At 41.9% G+C, this 15,676-nt stretch overlaps 1 protein-coding gene across 1 annotated transcript; it reads right to left on the reverse strand.

The window, feature by feature from the left end:
• Positions 1-13,084: 13,084 nt before the first annotated feature.
• Positions 13,085-13,804, reverse strand: LOC146861427 (uncharacterized). Its single transcript, XM_085646241.1, has one exon. The coding sequence runs from the start codon at positions 13,802-13,804 to the stop codon at positions 13,085-13,087; it is 720 nt and encodes a 239-aa protein (XP_085502367.1).
• Positions 13,805-15,676: the final 1,872 nt, after the last annotated feature.

Consider the following 15,676-nt stretch of genomic DNA (forward strand, 5'->3'; position numbering starts at 1 on the left):
AGGTGCTCCCGTATCATCTAAGAAAGACGTCGAAGGAGTTCAGGTCCAGCACGAGTGTCTCTTCTCTGTCCACTTCCCCTTTCCCCCGGCCTGGAGAAGCTGCTTAACGCAGTGAGCTCCGGGAGGCGGGCATTGGGAAAAAGCAACATTCTGCCTCCGTGGAGATTCCAGCGCACCTTCTGACAGATTGAAGTGCCCACGAATTTCCTTCACCCAGGCAGAATGGCTGAGGGATTTAGTTTAAAGGCTTTAGGAGAAATGTTAGAGGGAATTCAGCGAGAAATGGGGACACTTAGTGAAGACAACAAAAATTTAAGGCAGGATATATTAGCTTCCCGTCAAGAGACAATGTTACTCTCTAAGAGGGTTAGTGAAATCACGACAGGAGCTTCCATGTCCCAGTCCTTGTCTAGTAACATTTCAGCTGACCAAGACCAACGCACAGTAGCACAGGTAGTGCATTCAGTTTCTCCACTCATTCCTTTGGCCCCCCCAGAAAGATTTAGTGGAGATCCACAAAAGGCCCAGCTTTTTCTCACGCAGTGCTCCTTACATTTTATGTGTCGTTCTACTCTCTTTCCAGATGCTCAGTCACGAGTAGCCTTTATATTATCCTACCTGAGTGGGGATGCTGCAAACTGGGCCATGCCTTTAGTTTCACGGGATGATCCTTTTTTGTATGACTTTGAACGTTTTAAGGCTGAATTTTTGAGGATCTTTGATAGACGCAGAATCTCCCAAGCTACAGACAATGAATTGTTAGAGTTGCGTCAGGGATCCAAAGACCTTATAACGTATTTGACTCATTTTAATAAACTTTTAGTAGAAACAAACTGGCCAGAGGAAAAAAGATCTGCCCTATTCTATAGGGGATTACGTGATGACATCAAAGATACATTGGCACAGATTCCGAATCGGCCTACAGAGTTTTCGGAATTGGTGGACCTGGTGTTGGAGATTGATTTCCGAAGTTCAGAGAGAAGAGGAGAAAAGAGGTCACGAGATATTCGATGGAATATTCCACGATTCGATAGAGCAAGAGCTGATCAGAGTAAGAGTTCAGGAACTCCCATGGAAGGTGAACCCATGCAGATAGGATCTGTTCGCGGTCCCTTAACTCGAGAAGAGAAAGAACAAAGAAGACAAAAGAAGCTTTGTATGTATTGTGGGAGTGCTGGACATTTTGTGAAGGAGTGTCCTAAGAGACCTAAGACCGTAGCTTCGGGAAACTCCCAAAACCATCTGTAGGCGGAGTCGCTCAGGTGGTGCAACAAGGGAATCAGACTCCTGTGAGCCATCAAATTATGAATACCCTTCAAACTCTAAGTCCACATTTAACTTTGCAAATGACTGTAAGATTCAGCAAGAAAGAAATCACAGGAGTGGTCATCATGATTGATTCTGGGGCCACTGGCAACTTTTGCGATATTAAATATGCCAGAAAGATGGGAATCCAAGCGGTGCTTAAGGATCGTAAGGAATCAGTTAGAGCAGTTGACGGAACCAACCTCTCTTCGGGCCCCATTACACATCATACAGAATTGGAGGAACTCATTCAGTCCAACGGCCACCGAGAGAATATCCAATTCAATTTAATTGATGCCCCGCAATTTCAAATTATCCTAGGTATTCCGTGGCTCTCCTTGCATAACCCTAATATTGATTGGGAACATCGGACAGTCAACATGGATTCATCCTTTTGCTCAGAACATTGTTTCCCTCAAGCTGAAGAGATTTTGGAGCCCTCGCTAGCAACTCTGTTGTCCTATGGGGGAGGATCCATTGGAGTTATCGATACCTTGGAGATTCCAAAGGAATATGAAGAATACAAGGAGGTATTCAGTGAACAAGAGGCTGAGAAGTTGCCACCACATCGTTCTTATGACTGTGCCATTGACTTGGAACCAGGAGTTGCTCTGCCTTGCAGTAGGATCTATGCTTTGACCGAAGCAGAGAACGGCTACCTTAAGGAATATCTCGATAGATACCTTGCCAACGGCTTCATTAGACCGTCTCAGTCGCCGGTCTCTTCTCCGCTGTTCTTCATTCCGAAGAAAGAAGGTTCCTTAAGAACGTGCATAGACTATCGTGCAATTAATCGAGCAACTATTAAGAACCGTTATCCACTACCATTGATCTCTGTTCTTCTTGATCAGATTAAAGATGCTCAGATATTCACCAAACTAGATCTGAGAGGGGCCTATCACCTGATTCGTATGAAGGAGGGGCATGAATGGAAAACTGCCTTCAGAACCAAATATGGATTGTTTGAATATCAGGTTATGCCATTTGGCCTCTGCAATGCCCCAGCGGCCTTCCAACATTTTATCAACGACATCATGGGAGATTTGTTGGATAGGATTGCTGTCATCTATTTGGATGACATTTTAATCTTCTCCAAGGATCCTCAAGAACATTCTGGTCATGTTAAGGCTGTACTAGAGAGGCTACGTCAACATCAACTGTATGTCAAATTAGAAAAATGTGCTTTCAGTGTACAGTCAGTAGAGTTTCTGGGATTCTTAGTGTCTCCTGGTGGGATCACAATGGACGCTAAGAAGGTTCAAGCTGTAATAGAATGGCCTCCACCTAAGAATGTAAGAGAGATCCAGAGCTTTTTGGGGTTTGCCAATTTCTATCGCCGGTTTATTCAAGGATTTTCGCAAAAGATTGTCCCGATTACTCGATTGCTCAAAAAGGGTGTAAAGTTCCAGTGGTCAGTCGAGGCGGAACAAGCTTTTGAGTACCTCAAGAAGAGTTTCACTTCAGCCCCAATCTTGCTTCATGCGGATCCAGCCGAGCCATTCTATGTGGAAGCAGACGCTTCAGATCAAGCTATTGGAGGAGTCTTGTCCCAACGGCACAAATCTACTGGGCAATTGCATCCTGTGGCATATCACTCAAGAAAACTTAGTCATGCTGAGATCAATTACACCATTGCTGAGAAGGAGTTATTGGCAGTCAAAGATGCTTTCGCCGAATGGAGACATTATTTGCTTGGAGCTCGACATACGGTTACAGTATTCACCGATCACAAGAATTTGCAATTCCTCAAGTCCGCACGAACTTTAACTCCTCGCCAATTGCGATGGTCCCTTTATTTTGCAGATTTTGATTTTGTAATTACTTATCGTCCAGGAAACAAGAATGGCAAGGCGGATGCCTTATCGCGAATTCAGACAGAAGCCTCAGAACACCCGATAGATCCACAGCCGATCATTCCAGAATCAAAGATTGTATGTACTCTCTCTCTGACCGACTACAAAGAAGAAATTGGAAAACACATGTCTCCTTCTGAAATGACCGAATGGGCAAGTCAGGAAAAGGGAAGAGAGATTGTGGATTCTTTACCATACTATAATGGAACCCTCTATGTGCCTACTGAGGAGATTCGAGAACATGTTATGAAAGATTGTCACGATCACCCTTTGGCTGGCCATAAGGGCACCCTGAAAACTACCGATCTAATTCAACGTTACTTCTGGTGGCCCCACATGAAAACCCAGATTAAACAATATGTAGATTCCTGTGAGTTATGTGCCCGAGGGAAATCCACTAGACAGGCTCCCCAGGGGTTTTTGCAACCATTACCCATCCCAAAGCACCCTTGGCATACTGTCACATTAGATCTGATAGTGGACCTACCATTGAGTAGAGGTTACAACACAGTATTGGTAGTAGTAGACACCTACACTAAGATGAGTCACTTTATCCCAGTAAAAGGGGTTCCTTCGGCTCCAGAGTTAGCTAAGCTTTTCAGTGAACATATAGTAAAGATACATGGGATTCCCAAGATTCTAATTTCGGACAGAGGTCCCCAATTTGTGTCCCACTTCTGGAGAGCCTTTATGAAAGGTTTAGGAGTAGAGGTCAGACTCTCCACTAGTTACCACCCTGAGACAGATGGTCAGACCGAGAGGATGAATCAAGAGTTGGAACAGTACCTTCGGCTGTTCCTTCTGGATCAGGGAGGCGATTGGTCCGACCTGTTGTGGATGGCTGAATTTGCACAAAATAACGCAAAGAATGTCTCCACAGGTTTTTCCCCATTCTTTTTGAATTTTGGGAGACATCCAAATCCTTTTACCACTCAAGGAGATTTTGGGGTACCTTCAGTTAAGGATCTATTCACAGAGTTATCCTCAGCTCATAGGTCAGCGGAATCTAACCTACTCAAGGCAAAAGAAAGCTATAAGAAGCAAGCAGACAAACATAGGAAGAGAGCAAGAGAGTATCAAGTGGGAGATTCAGTTTGGTTGTCCTCACGTCACCTCAGATTGAAAGGCAATCGAAAATTTCAGCCTCGTTTTGTGGGTCCTTTTCCTATAGAACAGGTCTTGGGTCCAGTGACTGTTAGATTGAAACTACCTGCTCATTTGGGTATCCATCCTGTCTTTCACGTTTCCCTCTTAAAGGCTGTGGCATCAAATCTTAGGAAAAGTAAGACACCCCCCCCTTTAAAAATTGAAGAACATTTAGAGTACGAAGTTAAAGGGATCTTAGATTCTAAAAAGATTAGAGGAAAACTATTTTATCTAATTGACTGGAAGGGGTATGGTCCTGAAGAAAGATCCTGGGAACCTGCAGAAGAGGTTCATGCTCCATTACATATAAAACGTTTTCATTTGCAACACCCCTTCAAACCAAGACCGATCAATCGGTCATTGAGAGGGGGTACTGTCAGGAACCTAGTGAACGTCATTTCTGTAATGGAGAATCAGAATTGCAATCGTAGGGTTATTGTGAAGCCCTCTAGTTGCAATTGTTGGGTAAACGTCTAGGCGGAATTGACCCCTTTAAGATGGCCGCCCTAATTGCTAATTCTTCTGATGTACTTGTGCTAAGGCATGGATATCGCGTGATCCGAGATTTCATCCTCGGCGCGCGCGCATTCCATTGCGCACTTCAATTTGAGTCTTGACAGGAGTAGAAGTTATTTTCGTGTCGCGCTACAGTTTTTGTCAAAACTGGTAGCGTCCCTCTTAGTTAATGCACATTCTCTTCAGAAGTGTAGAGTAGCATTCAGACTAGTTCGTCCTCATCACAGCTCCTCGTTTTGGGCAGTTGGTCATCTGTGCTGCCCCTTTCGCTGAGAAGTTCAAAGCTTCCCTCTGCTCGTCGAATTCCTGAGAAGCTTCCTACTGTTTCACAGCTCCGGTAGGCTACCGACAATACGAGGTGAGCCAGTGGAATACCATTGTGACCAGAGACAAGTAAGAGTTAGACTTGGTAAAGACTGCGTCGTGAACACAGCAAGTTACAACTCTGTGATAATAAATGCTCAGTCTCCTCTTTTCCCCCCCCCCGCCTTTGATGCGTGCTTCCCTTTTCTTACCTCCACCCTTTTCTCCTACCTGGCTTCCTTTTTGCGCGTTCAGTCCTAGGAGCTGAGCATAAGGAGAAAAATCAGCTTTCATTCCAAGGCTTCGCCTTCCCTCCCAGAGATTTGAAATGCAATGAGTACTGACTATCGTTTCATCAAGAAGACTACTCAAACTGCTGTATGTGGTAAATCAGACTCCTCCATTGGGTAGTCGCAGAATTAGAGAGAAAGGTAGGAAGAGAGGCCCATAGAAGAATTAGAGAATTAGGTTAGGAAGGGAGTTTAACTGTTCCTTTTCTCTTCCATGTGCACTAGGAAGTAGCTGTCCCTCAATCCCAGCTGCAATCTTCTGAATATACAGAAAAAGAAAGAAGAGAAGCAATACTCACGCAGAACCTGGTAGGATACAAAAGAGAGAGAGAGAGAGAGATCGATGAGGAGGAAGAAGTCAGAAGTAGGTACAAGTGTAGTATTGAAGTGTTGTCTCCCTCTGTGCATTAGGTGCTCCCGTATCATCTAAGAAAGACGTCGAAGGAGTTCAGGTCCAGCACGAGTGTCTCTTCTCTGTCCACTTCCCCTTTCCCCCGGCCTGGAGAAGCTGCTTAACGCAGTGAGCTCCGGGAGGCGGGCATTGGGAAAAAGCAACATTCTGCCTCCGTGGAGATTCCAGCGCACCTTCTGACACCTTGGCTTGTAACAGTTTTTCTAATTCTTTCTGTAGAGGTTCCCTCATCATGTGAGGTATTGTCCTCACTTTATGTATGACAGGTTTTGCATTACTTTTTAAAACAATACGATGTGTGAATCCTTTCAGCATACCCAAATTTTCCGTCCATTATTATTAGGGCTCCCGGTTTAATGGTATTTATTTCTTTGCCATTTCCGTCTGTATTTATCCATATTTATTTTTTGGGCATTTATCCTGTATTTATCCACATTCATTTTTGCCACAAGCAAAAGACGACGCTACAGCTAGTATTTTTCCACATTTATTTTTCCTTCACATACAATTTTCTTTTTTTTTCTATCTTTCTCTATTTGTTTATTTCTATCTGTCTTACTTCCTTCCTAAATTATTTTCTTCATCGCTCCAATTTATCCCTCTCTCTCTTCAACCCTCCCTCGGTCTCTTCTTTACTGAATTTCTGCTTTCCTTCCTCTCTTCCTGCCTTCTTTTCCTGCTCCCATTCTTCCTGCTTTTGCAACAACTGCCTGAGAGAGGCATGGGATAACTATCACTCCTCACCTACCCGTGGCTGGAATTGTTTATTTATAATAAAGACAAATGTCATCCCGTGTAGCACAGTACTTATTGATTTTTAACGGGAAACTCCTTCCAAGATTGCCGGACGAGCCTGCACATGCTTCTTGAAGCATGTGGTCACATCGGTCAGTCTTGTAGCTCAGCCAAAGTTGAGAGATATTGGCTTTGCCAATGCTTATTAATAGTCCTGTACTGTTAAGCTACAAAGTAGAAGCAGCACAATAGCCGCTTGATTACTTTCTCTTGCGTTGTTCATTACTTTCCCAGTGACCACCTTTGCATTGTGTAGTTCTCCGAGGCATTGTGTCAGCTATTTTTGTCCTCGTTTTTTCTTAGTCAGTCTTTATGGGGGATATTTATTGTGGGCCTTTCTAAATTTAAATAAAGAGCAAGGGACCATAAATATAGGAGTGCATGGCATGGTATAATCTCATCCCAAACTAAAAACTTAATTTAAACATTCAGACAGTGCAGTTCTTTATAGAATATTTTCCAGCAGCCGCCGTGGTCCGTGGGTCGGCTCCCATTTGCACGAAATAATGATGTGCACTAAAACAATTTCACTGTGGCAGTGCAAGCAGCACTGCCATTTGCCACATTTCCATCTGTCTACGCAGCCACCCGGCTTGCGCCACAGGTGACAGCAGAAAGAACAATAAAGCCTCGTTACAAGTAAATGATCTTCAAAAGATCTGTGAAGTACTCAGGTGCGGCTGTGTATGCCCGGGAAGGAATTTCCAAAACTAACAATTGGTTCTGTCGGGTGTGGATTATTTCTTAAAACATTAGACCAGTCATTGGTTGATTCACATGGAAGACAAATTATCATAAACAACACACATAAAGACCAAAAAAAGGGGGTATTCAAAAAGTTTTATAAATTACGTCATTTATAAATACCCACATTAATTTGCATGGCTGTCAAGACAAAAAGTAAGCTGTAATTTGTGACAAAGTGACATGTGGTGCTCAGTGCTGTAGTGAGGGTGCGTAATATATACAAGGTGACTTTCGTGGTATTGTCGTTTCTTTTAAAAAAGGCCAGAAAAACACAGCTATTTGAATAGTTCTGCAGACTGAATAAGTAGGTCTTTATACAGAGTCTTTCAGCTGGTCCAGGGGATATGTCGACGTTTCAACCCAAGGGGGCATTACTGTCTTAGTCAATGCGGGTCTTCATCAGGACAGGGACAATGGGGACAGCCTAGGGGATAGTAATGGTTATGGTCAGGTGTGTAGAAGTAGAAGAAGCTGAGATTAATCAAGGCTGGTAAGGTGGAAGACTCACCTAGCGGTGCCCAATGCGATTCAGGGGGCGAGTTATTTCTCTTTGTCTTGTTTAATCATTCAAACAGTAGCGAAAGTATACTGCGCAGTGAGAATTCTTCCCAGCGGAGCTTCCTAGTTGGGAAATGAAGCGTTGTAAGGAACCTAAAAATGGCTGTGATTTATATATACACATGCGCTAGTCAAAACAGGGGCACAAGCCGACTCACCCAGTGAAGGGAATCGACTCCTGTCTTCCAAAGATTCTGGAATGGCAAAATAGGTGAGGGTGGTGGAGGATCACAGGCAACCGTCCTGTCTCCTATGATCATAAAGATCACTGTGCGGTTCTGTGTAGAAAAGGTGGAAGGTAATTAGCCCCTTCTGTAGAGATCGCATCTAGAGTAAGCGCCTATACAGGACCACATTAATACTGTTTCAAGCGCTTACCTTGAAAAAGAGAGAGACCCAGAAAAACGAATTATTCCGGTCAGAAGGCGCAGGCGAACGTCCTGTCTCATCCAGCTCTATCCACGAGTGTGCCGATGTACGTGGTTATCAAACTAAATGGAGCGCGTGTACATGACGCGTGCAGTAGCGTCTATGGCTCGTTGCTAAGAGACCCGCTACGCATGTAACGTGCCTCCGTCATGAGATTGGAGTCAGAAGAGGTAACGCAGTAGCGTCCATGTCTCGTTGCTAAGAGACCTGCTATGTGTGTAACGTAGCTCCGTTTCGAATTGCAGTCAGATGGGGCATTGATAACACAGTTCCCGAAACAAGTTCGAAAAAAAAATGTAACTTCTAAATGAACCAAGTGGTCAGGGCCAATTCGGTAGGGTGAGTGATCAAGGCAGATCTAAACTGTGCAAAGCCATAGTGTGTTTAGGGAAACAAAATGGCTCTTAGGCGTGAGGAAAAGTATAAAAATAATTAAGGATTTAAATTGGGGTGAGGTTCAGGGAGGAGATTGTCTCTCTTGTAATGGCTGCACCAATCCAAAGTGGGATCAAGATCGAGTGAACAATTAAAGCGACCATTCTTTCGTTATACAAAATATACGTTAATTAAAACAATTTACAATAAATGCAAAAAATATGCAAAAAGATTATTTAGACATTATCAGATGAAAGTTACACAGAACTTTTGGCATAATATGCAAGATATATACAGTGTGTTGATTACGAATACATTCCTAAATGGGAACGAGACATGAATAGCTAGGTGGCTCGAGTAGTCTTAAGTGACCTACAATCTCATTCAAGATATGTACAGTGTGTTAAAATAAAAGTACAATTCTAACTAGGAACGGGACATGAGTAACTACATGGTTAGAGTTGTCCCATTTGCCTTGAGGTCTCTTCAATCTCGTTCAACCCGTTCTGAACAGAGTTGAGCGAATGAATCCATCTGCATTCTTTGTAGTTTAGGACCCCAGATATTGGACCTCACGTTTCGAGTTTAAAAGGGTCTTTTGTACTGCGATCTCTACCGAAAACCCATGGAAAGAAACACATTGTTGATGTACAACTCGCATCATCCTCGTAACCTGAGAGATAACTTGCCCTATGGGCAATTCCTCAGGCAGAGAAGAAATTGTACGAGGCGATCGGATTTCTTTAAAGAAGCAGATGACCTCATGAGTCGTCTGAAGGAAAGAGGATATCCAACTGGACTTCTGAAAAGAGCTAAAAAACGCGCATGGTATTGCCCACGTGACCAACTCTTGGAGGTCAAGGACAAAGATACCAAGTCAGACAACATCGTCTGTGTAACGACTTTTAACACTAAGAGCAATGACATTAAGAAGATCGTCAAGAAGTATTGGAACCTGGTGGCAAGTGAGCTTAGAACCAAGCAAGACCCGATCTTTGCTTTCAAGAGAGGCAAAAATATCAAGAACACTGTCGTCAGAGCATTCCTAGAATCACCGAAGCAACCTGACATAAGAAACTACTTTGGACACCATAAATGTGGACAGTGTAAAGCTTGTGACCAATGTCAAGAAGGAACGACCTTTACATATAACAACAAAACGTATAAGCAACCTCATTTTACCAATTGCAACAGCTCCCATGTGATATATGCCATCCTTTGCCCCTGTGGCCTGATATATGTTGGGCAAACTATTCAGAAAGCCACGGCTAGAATTCTTCAACATATGAGCAGAATAAGGTGTAAAGTACAGGGCGCACCCATGGTTGAACATTTCATGACACATAACCATTCTCCCAACAGCATAAAATGGTGGATTATAGAAAAGATCAGTCCCAATGCAAGAGGAGGCACAATATCTGGGGTCCTAAACTACAAAGAATGCAGATGGATTCATTCGCTCAACTCTGTTCAGAACGGGTTGAACGAGATTGAAGAAACCGCAAGGCAAATGGGACAACTCTAACCATGTAGTTACTCATGTCCCGTTCCTAGTTAGAATTGTACTTTTATTTTAACACACTGTACATATCTTGAATGAGATTGTAGGTCACTTAAGACTACTCGAGCCACCTAGCTATTCATGTCTCGTTCTCATTTAGGAATGTATTCGTAATCAACACACTGTATATATCTTGCATATTATGCCAAAAGTTCTGTGTAACTTTCATCTGATAATGTCTAAATAATCTTTTTGCATATATAATTTTTTGCATTTATTGTAAATGGTTTTAATTAACGTATATTTTGTATAACGAAAGTATGGTCGCTTTAATTGTTCACTCGATTTTGATCCCACTTTGGATTGGTGCAGCCATTACAAGAGAGACAATCTCCTCCCTGAACCTCAACCCAATTTAAATCCTTAATTATTTTCATACTTAACATGGCCTTTTCCTCACGCCTAAGAGCCGTTTTGTTTCCCTAAACACACTATGGCTTTGCGCAGTTTAGATCTGCCTTGATCACTCACCCTACCGAATTGGCCTTGACCACTTGGTTCATTTAGAAGTTACATTGTTTTCCGAACTTGTTTCGGGAACTGTGTTATCAATACCCCATCTGACTGCAATTCGAAACGGAGCTACGTTACACACGTAGCAGGTCTCTTAGCAACGAGACATGGACGCTACTGCGTTACCTCTTCTGACTCCAATCTCATGACGGAGGCACGTTACATGCGTAGCGGGTCTCTTAGCAACGAGCCATAGACGCTACTGCACGCGTCACGTACACGCGGTCCATTTAGCTTGATAACCGACGTACATCGGCACACTCGTGGATAGAGCTGGATGAGACAGGACGTTCGCCTGCGCCTTCTGAACTGAATAATTTGTTTTTCTGGGTCTCTCTCTTTTTCAAGGTAAGCGCTTGAAACAGTATTAATGTGGTCCTGTATAGGCGCTTACTCTAGATGCGATCTCTACAGAAGGGGCTAATTACCTTCCACCTTTTCTACACAGAACCGCACAGTGATCTTTATGATCATAGGAGACAGGACGGTTGCCTGTGATCCTCCACCACCCTCACCTATTTTGCCATTCCAGAATCTTTGGAAGACAGGAGTCGATTCCCTTCACTGGGTGAGTTGGCTTGTGCCCCTGTTTTGACTAGCGCATGTGTATATATAAATCACAGCCATTTTTAGGTTCCTTACAACGCTTCATTTCCCAACTAGGAAGCTCCGCTGGGAAGAATTCTCGCTGCGCAGTATACTTTCGCTACTGTTTGAATGATTAAACAAGACAAAGAGAAATAACTCGCCCCCTGAATCGCATTGGGCACCGCTAGGTGAGCCTTCCACCTTACCAGCCTTGATTAATCTCAGCTTCTTCTACTTCTACACACCTGACCATAACCATTACTATCCCCTAGGCTGTCCCCATTGTCCCTGTCCTGATGAAGACCCGCATTGACTGAGACAGTAATGCCCCCTTGGGTTGAAACGTCGACATATCCCCTGGACCAGCTGAAAGACTCTGTATAAAGACCTACTAATTCAGTCTGCAGAGCTATTCAAATAGCTGTGTTTTTCTGGCCTTTTTTAAAAGAAACGACAATACCACGAAAGTCACCTTGTATATATTACGCACCCTCACTACAGCACTGAGCACCACATGTCACTTTGTCACAAATTACAGCTTACTTTTTGTCTTGACAGCCATGCAAATTAATGTGGGTATTTATAAATGACGTAATTTATAAAACTTTTTGAATACCCCCTTTTTTTGGTCTTTATGTGTGTTGTTTATGATAATTTGTCTTCCATGTGAATCAACCAATGACTGGTCTAATGTTTTAAGAAATAATCCACACCCGACAGAACCAATTGTTAGTTTTGTATATGATTGCCCAGGTTCTGAGGGATACTGGGTTACCCCATTGTTACTATAATCGGGAAGGAATTTCCAGCAGCAGCAAGGGGGGGGGGGGGGGGGGCGGGTGGCGAGATAACTCTGGATCGGAGCAGGGTAGCGAGGCAACATTTTCTAGTATTTTGCCATTTTTACATATATATATACAGACAAAGGAAACATCGTTTTCCGTCTTTATTTATATGTAAGAATCCGTTTAAACGGAAAACCGGGTGCCCTAATTATTATTTCACCCCATTCATTATTTTCATTAACTTTAGCCATCTTTTCTTCCTCATCAGTTTCAATTGCCATTACAGGTTCTGGTGCATTAGGATTGAGAATAATGTTCAAGTCATTCTGATGTCTCCATCCTAGCAAATTCGACCCCTCGTCAGTGACATAGATCCTTCCATAGACTCCAGCCTTCTTAAAGACGACGCTCATCCACTGCATCCCTAAGATATTGATCTTTGAACCTCCATATCCGACTGCTTTCACATCAGGAAATAAAAGTTCACTCATTTTTCTATTCAGTTTCTCTTGGAAAGTCTCTTTTGAGATAAGGGTGAATAGACTACCAGAATCAACGAGTAGTTTAACTACTCCATTCCCCACGGTGATTTCACAATGAGGCTTTACCAGTCTCTCTGTGCTCACCATTTTTAAGTTCATACCGTTCTTATCAATGTTCGAGATGATTTCAATATTATTTTCCTTAACTATTTCTGTTGTTTGTTGTTCATTTAATTCTATTCCATCTATAGTCAAGAATATTTCTTCACTTTCATCTTCTTTCTTTTCTACTTCTTTCACACTGGTTAATTGCACGCCTCCTTTTGACCTACATGCCTTCGCTAAATGAACTCTTTTCCCACAAGATCTGCATGTAGCATTCCTTGCACCACATGCAACACTCGGACTTACGTGCCCTGGACACCCTCACCTGTAGCAAATTACGGGCCTCCTCTCTCCTGTTTTAATAGGGGCGTTTCCATAGCTTTTATATGTTGATTTCTTGAACTCCTTCTTAACATCCTTCACTTCTGCTGATACTTCTTTTTCCAGTACTGTCAATGAACCCTTCGTACTCTTCTTTTCTTTGTCAATCTCTTTGATCCAATGATCAGTGTCTTCCATGCTCCTAGCAATTTGGATGGCTTGTTCCAAAGTAGGATCCTTTGACAACAACTTTTCTTTGACCCTTTTATTATTTGTACATCTGACAATCTGATCTCTTATTAAGGAATCACACAGAGTTTGAAATTCACATGTGACAGCCAATCCACGTAGAGTTGCTACATATGACACAATGCTCTCATCCGATTTCTGCACTCTACAAAAAAATGTGTGCCTCTCAAAAACAATATTAATTTTTGGCGTGAAATGTCTTTCCAACATTTGCAACAACATCTCATAAATGTTTAACGGTTGGCCATCTCCCATCCCTAATGAAATTTCGGGCAAATCATCATAAATTCTCCTACCCTCTACACCTAAGTGATGTAGGAGTATGGCCTGTCTCCTAACAGGACCGTATTTATCGCCACCAATTGCCAACAAATAAGTGAAGAAAATATTTTTCCATCGTTTCCATGGTATGGCAGGTTCACCAGGAACAGGTAAAAATATTGGTGGTGCTGACATGGATTCCTCAGACATTCTAAGTTTGATACTTAATTAAAAGTATTTTTAAAATAACAATCTAATACAACAGATAAAAACAAGAATCTAAAATAATTAATTAGCACAAGTAATTAACATAAATAATTAATTTAAATAATTAATATATCTTTTCCTAGTTAATTTAGATGATCAGTTGTTCGTTTCTTTAGTCAAACTTAGCTGGTTGTTTTGTCCATTGTTTGTTTCTTTCACAAGAAACCAAAACAGTCCTTCTTTTCTTTCAGCTCTCTGTTTTCCCCGAACAGTCCTTCTTCTCTTTTTATACACACTATGCAGCTGAAAGCTTCCAATCTCCTCAGAGAAAATTCTCAGGTAAAATTACTTTATTTACTTGATGACATTTGGTTTTCACGAAAACGTTTCATATTTTGGATTGTTAAACATACATCTTCCTCAGTTTAGACGTAAATACTATTTATTTAATGAATACGCGCGTCGTCCTCCCTCGCGCTAGTTTATTCTGAAACAAAGAAATATACGCGTTGTTTCCCCTCTATGCGCATTGAAACACACACGTTGGTTTCACTTGGTATTATTCGGTGACAGGTGGCCTTATTGTTTTTATTTGCTTCAGGTTAACTGTACACGCACTGAATTCGCAGAAAGAGTCGCGTGCTTAGCAACCATTGAGTTTGTTTACATCCAAACGCAGGCACGCGGACCAGTGAAACCTTCAATGTCGATAAGCCAGCAAACTTGTTTACTTTAAAAAAAAAATCACCAACTCATTTCCTTTTGTGCTGCGCAAATATGATAAATTAGATTATACTCTCGAACCACTCAAAAGACGCTCGTTTGGAAAGCAGTGGCCCGAAGCACACAAACCCTTAGTCTCAAAATGGGCCAATAAAATTTCTTGAGAAACAGCAGACTTGATGTTAAAACATTATTGTCAGAGATAATTTATTCACGGTTGGCTGTACATCAATACCTCAGTTTTAGCGCTTAAGTCTCTGCACGTTATGTTTACGTTATGCTTGGAAAGGTTAGCGTTAGATTATACTTAAAAATAATCTTCAGTTAACTTCCAGCTTTACTTTAGATGAGTTATTTTGAAGATAATATTTCTTTTTACAGTTGAAAGAATATTCTAGTTTGCTTGGCCTGTCTCCATACACATCGTTAATGAGTAGACTTACTGATGATGAAGAGAAAGCAGGAACATTTTCCAATAGCACTAATTTTAAAATTAGTGGCATTCCAGAGGTGAAGGTTGATCACTTGTCCTCTGCACAAGATCACTTGTCGCCAATTTGTAGTAATTCGCTCCAGATTTTGAATTAAAGATGATTTATTAATAGGAGTGGATATGAAAACAGCAACCTACAGCATTACATTTCAGTACTGGTTTACCTTGGAATCCTGTCCTAGCTGTGACTCTATTACATCACAGCCTCATCATACAATTCTAAGCATCACTACAGTATGGTAAATATTCTAGCCGTTTTTAAGTGGGCTATTTAATGGCAGTATCTTTAAGTGGGTGAGAGGTTGATGTTTAGTGCTTTAAATGCATAGTTAGTAAATGTATAGGATGTTGTTTATGTTTGTATTGTCTGTAGCTATGTGTATTAAGAGGGGTGGGGGGTTGATGTTAACATGTCATCCATGTATAGTACTTAAGATAGTTTAAGATAAGTTGAGATAGTTTAGGCTAGTGTTAAGGTTAGTTAGTGTAGGCCAGGTAGGTGTAGTTTAGATAGCATTGTTACAATTAAATGTGCTCTACTTTCACTAGTTTGTCATCTTTTCATTATTACATATGGTACTATTGAGTAAGTAGAGCTGAGTATATGATGTAGCAATTGACCTGCAGTCTTTGAAGGTATATCTTGCTTTGTCAGAGGC

This window comes from Triturus cristatus, chromosome 3_1 (assembly GCF_964204655.1).
Source record: "Triturus cristatus chromosome 3_1, aTriCri1.1, whole genome shotgun sequence".
In the NCBI taxonomy this organism is placed as follows: domain Eukaryota; kingdom Metazoa; phylum Chordata; class Amphibia; order Caudata; family Salamandridae; genus Triturus; species Triturus cristatus.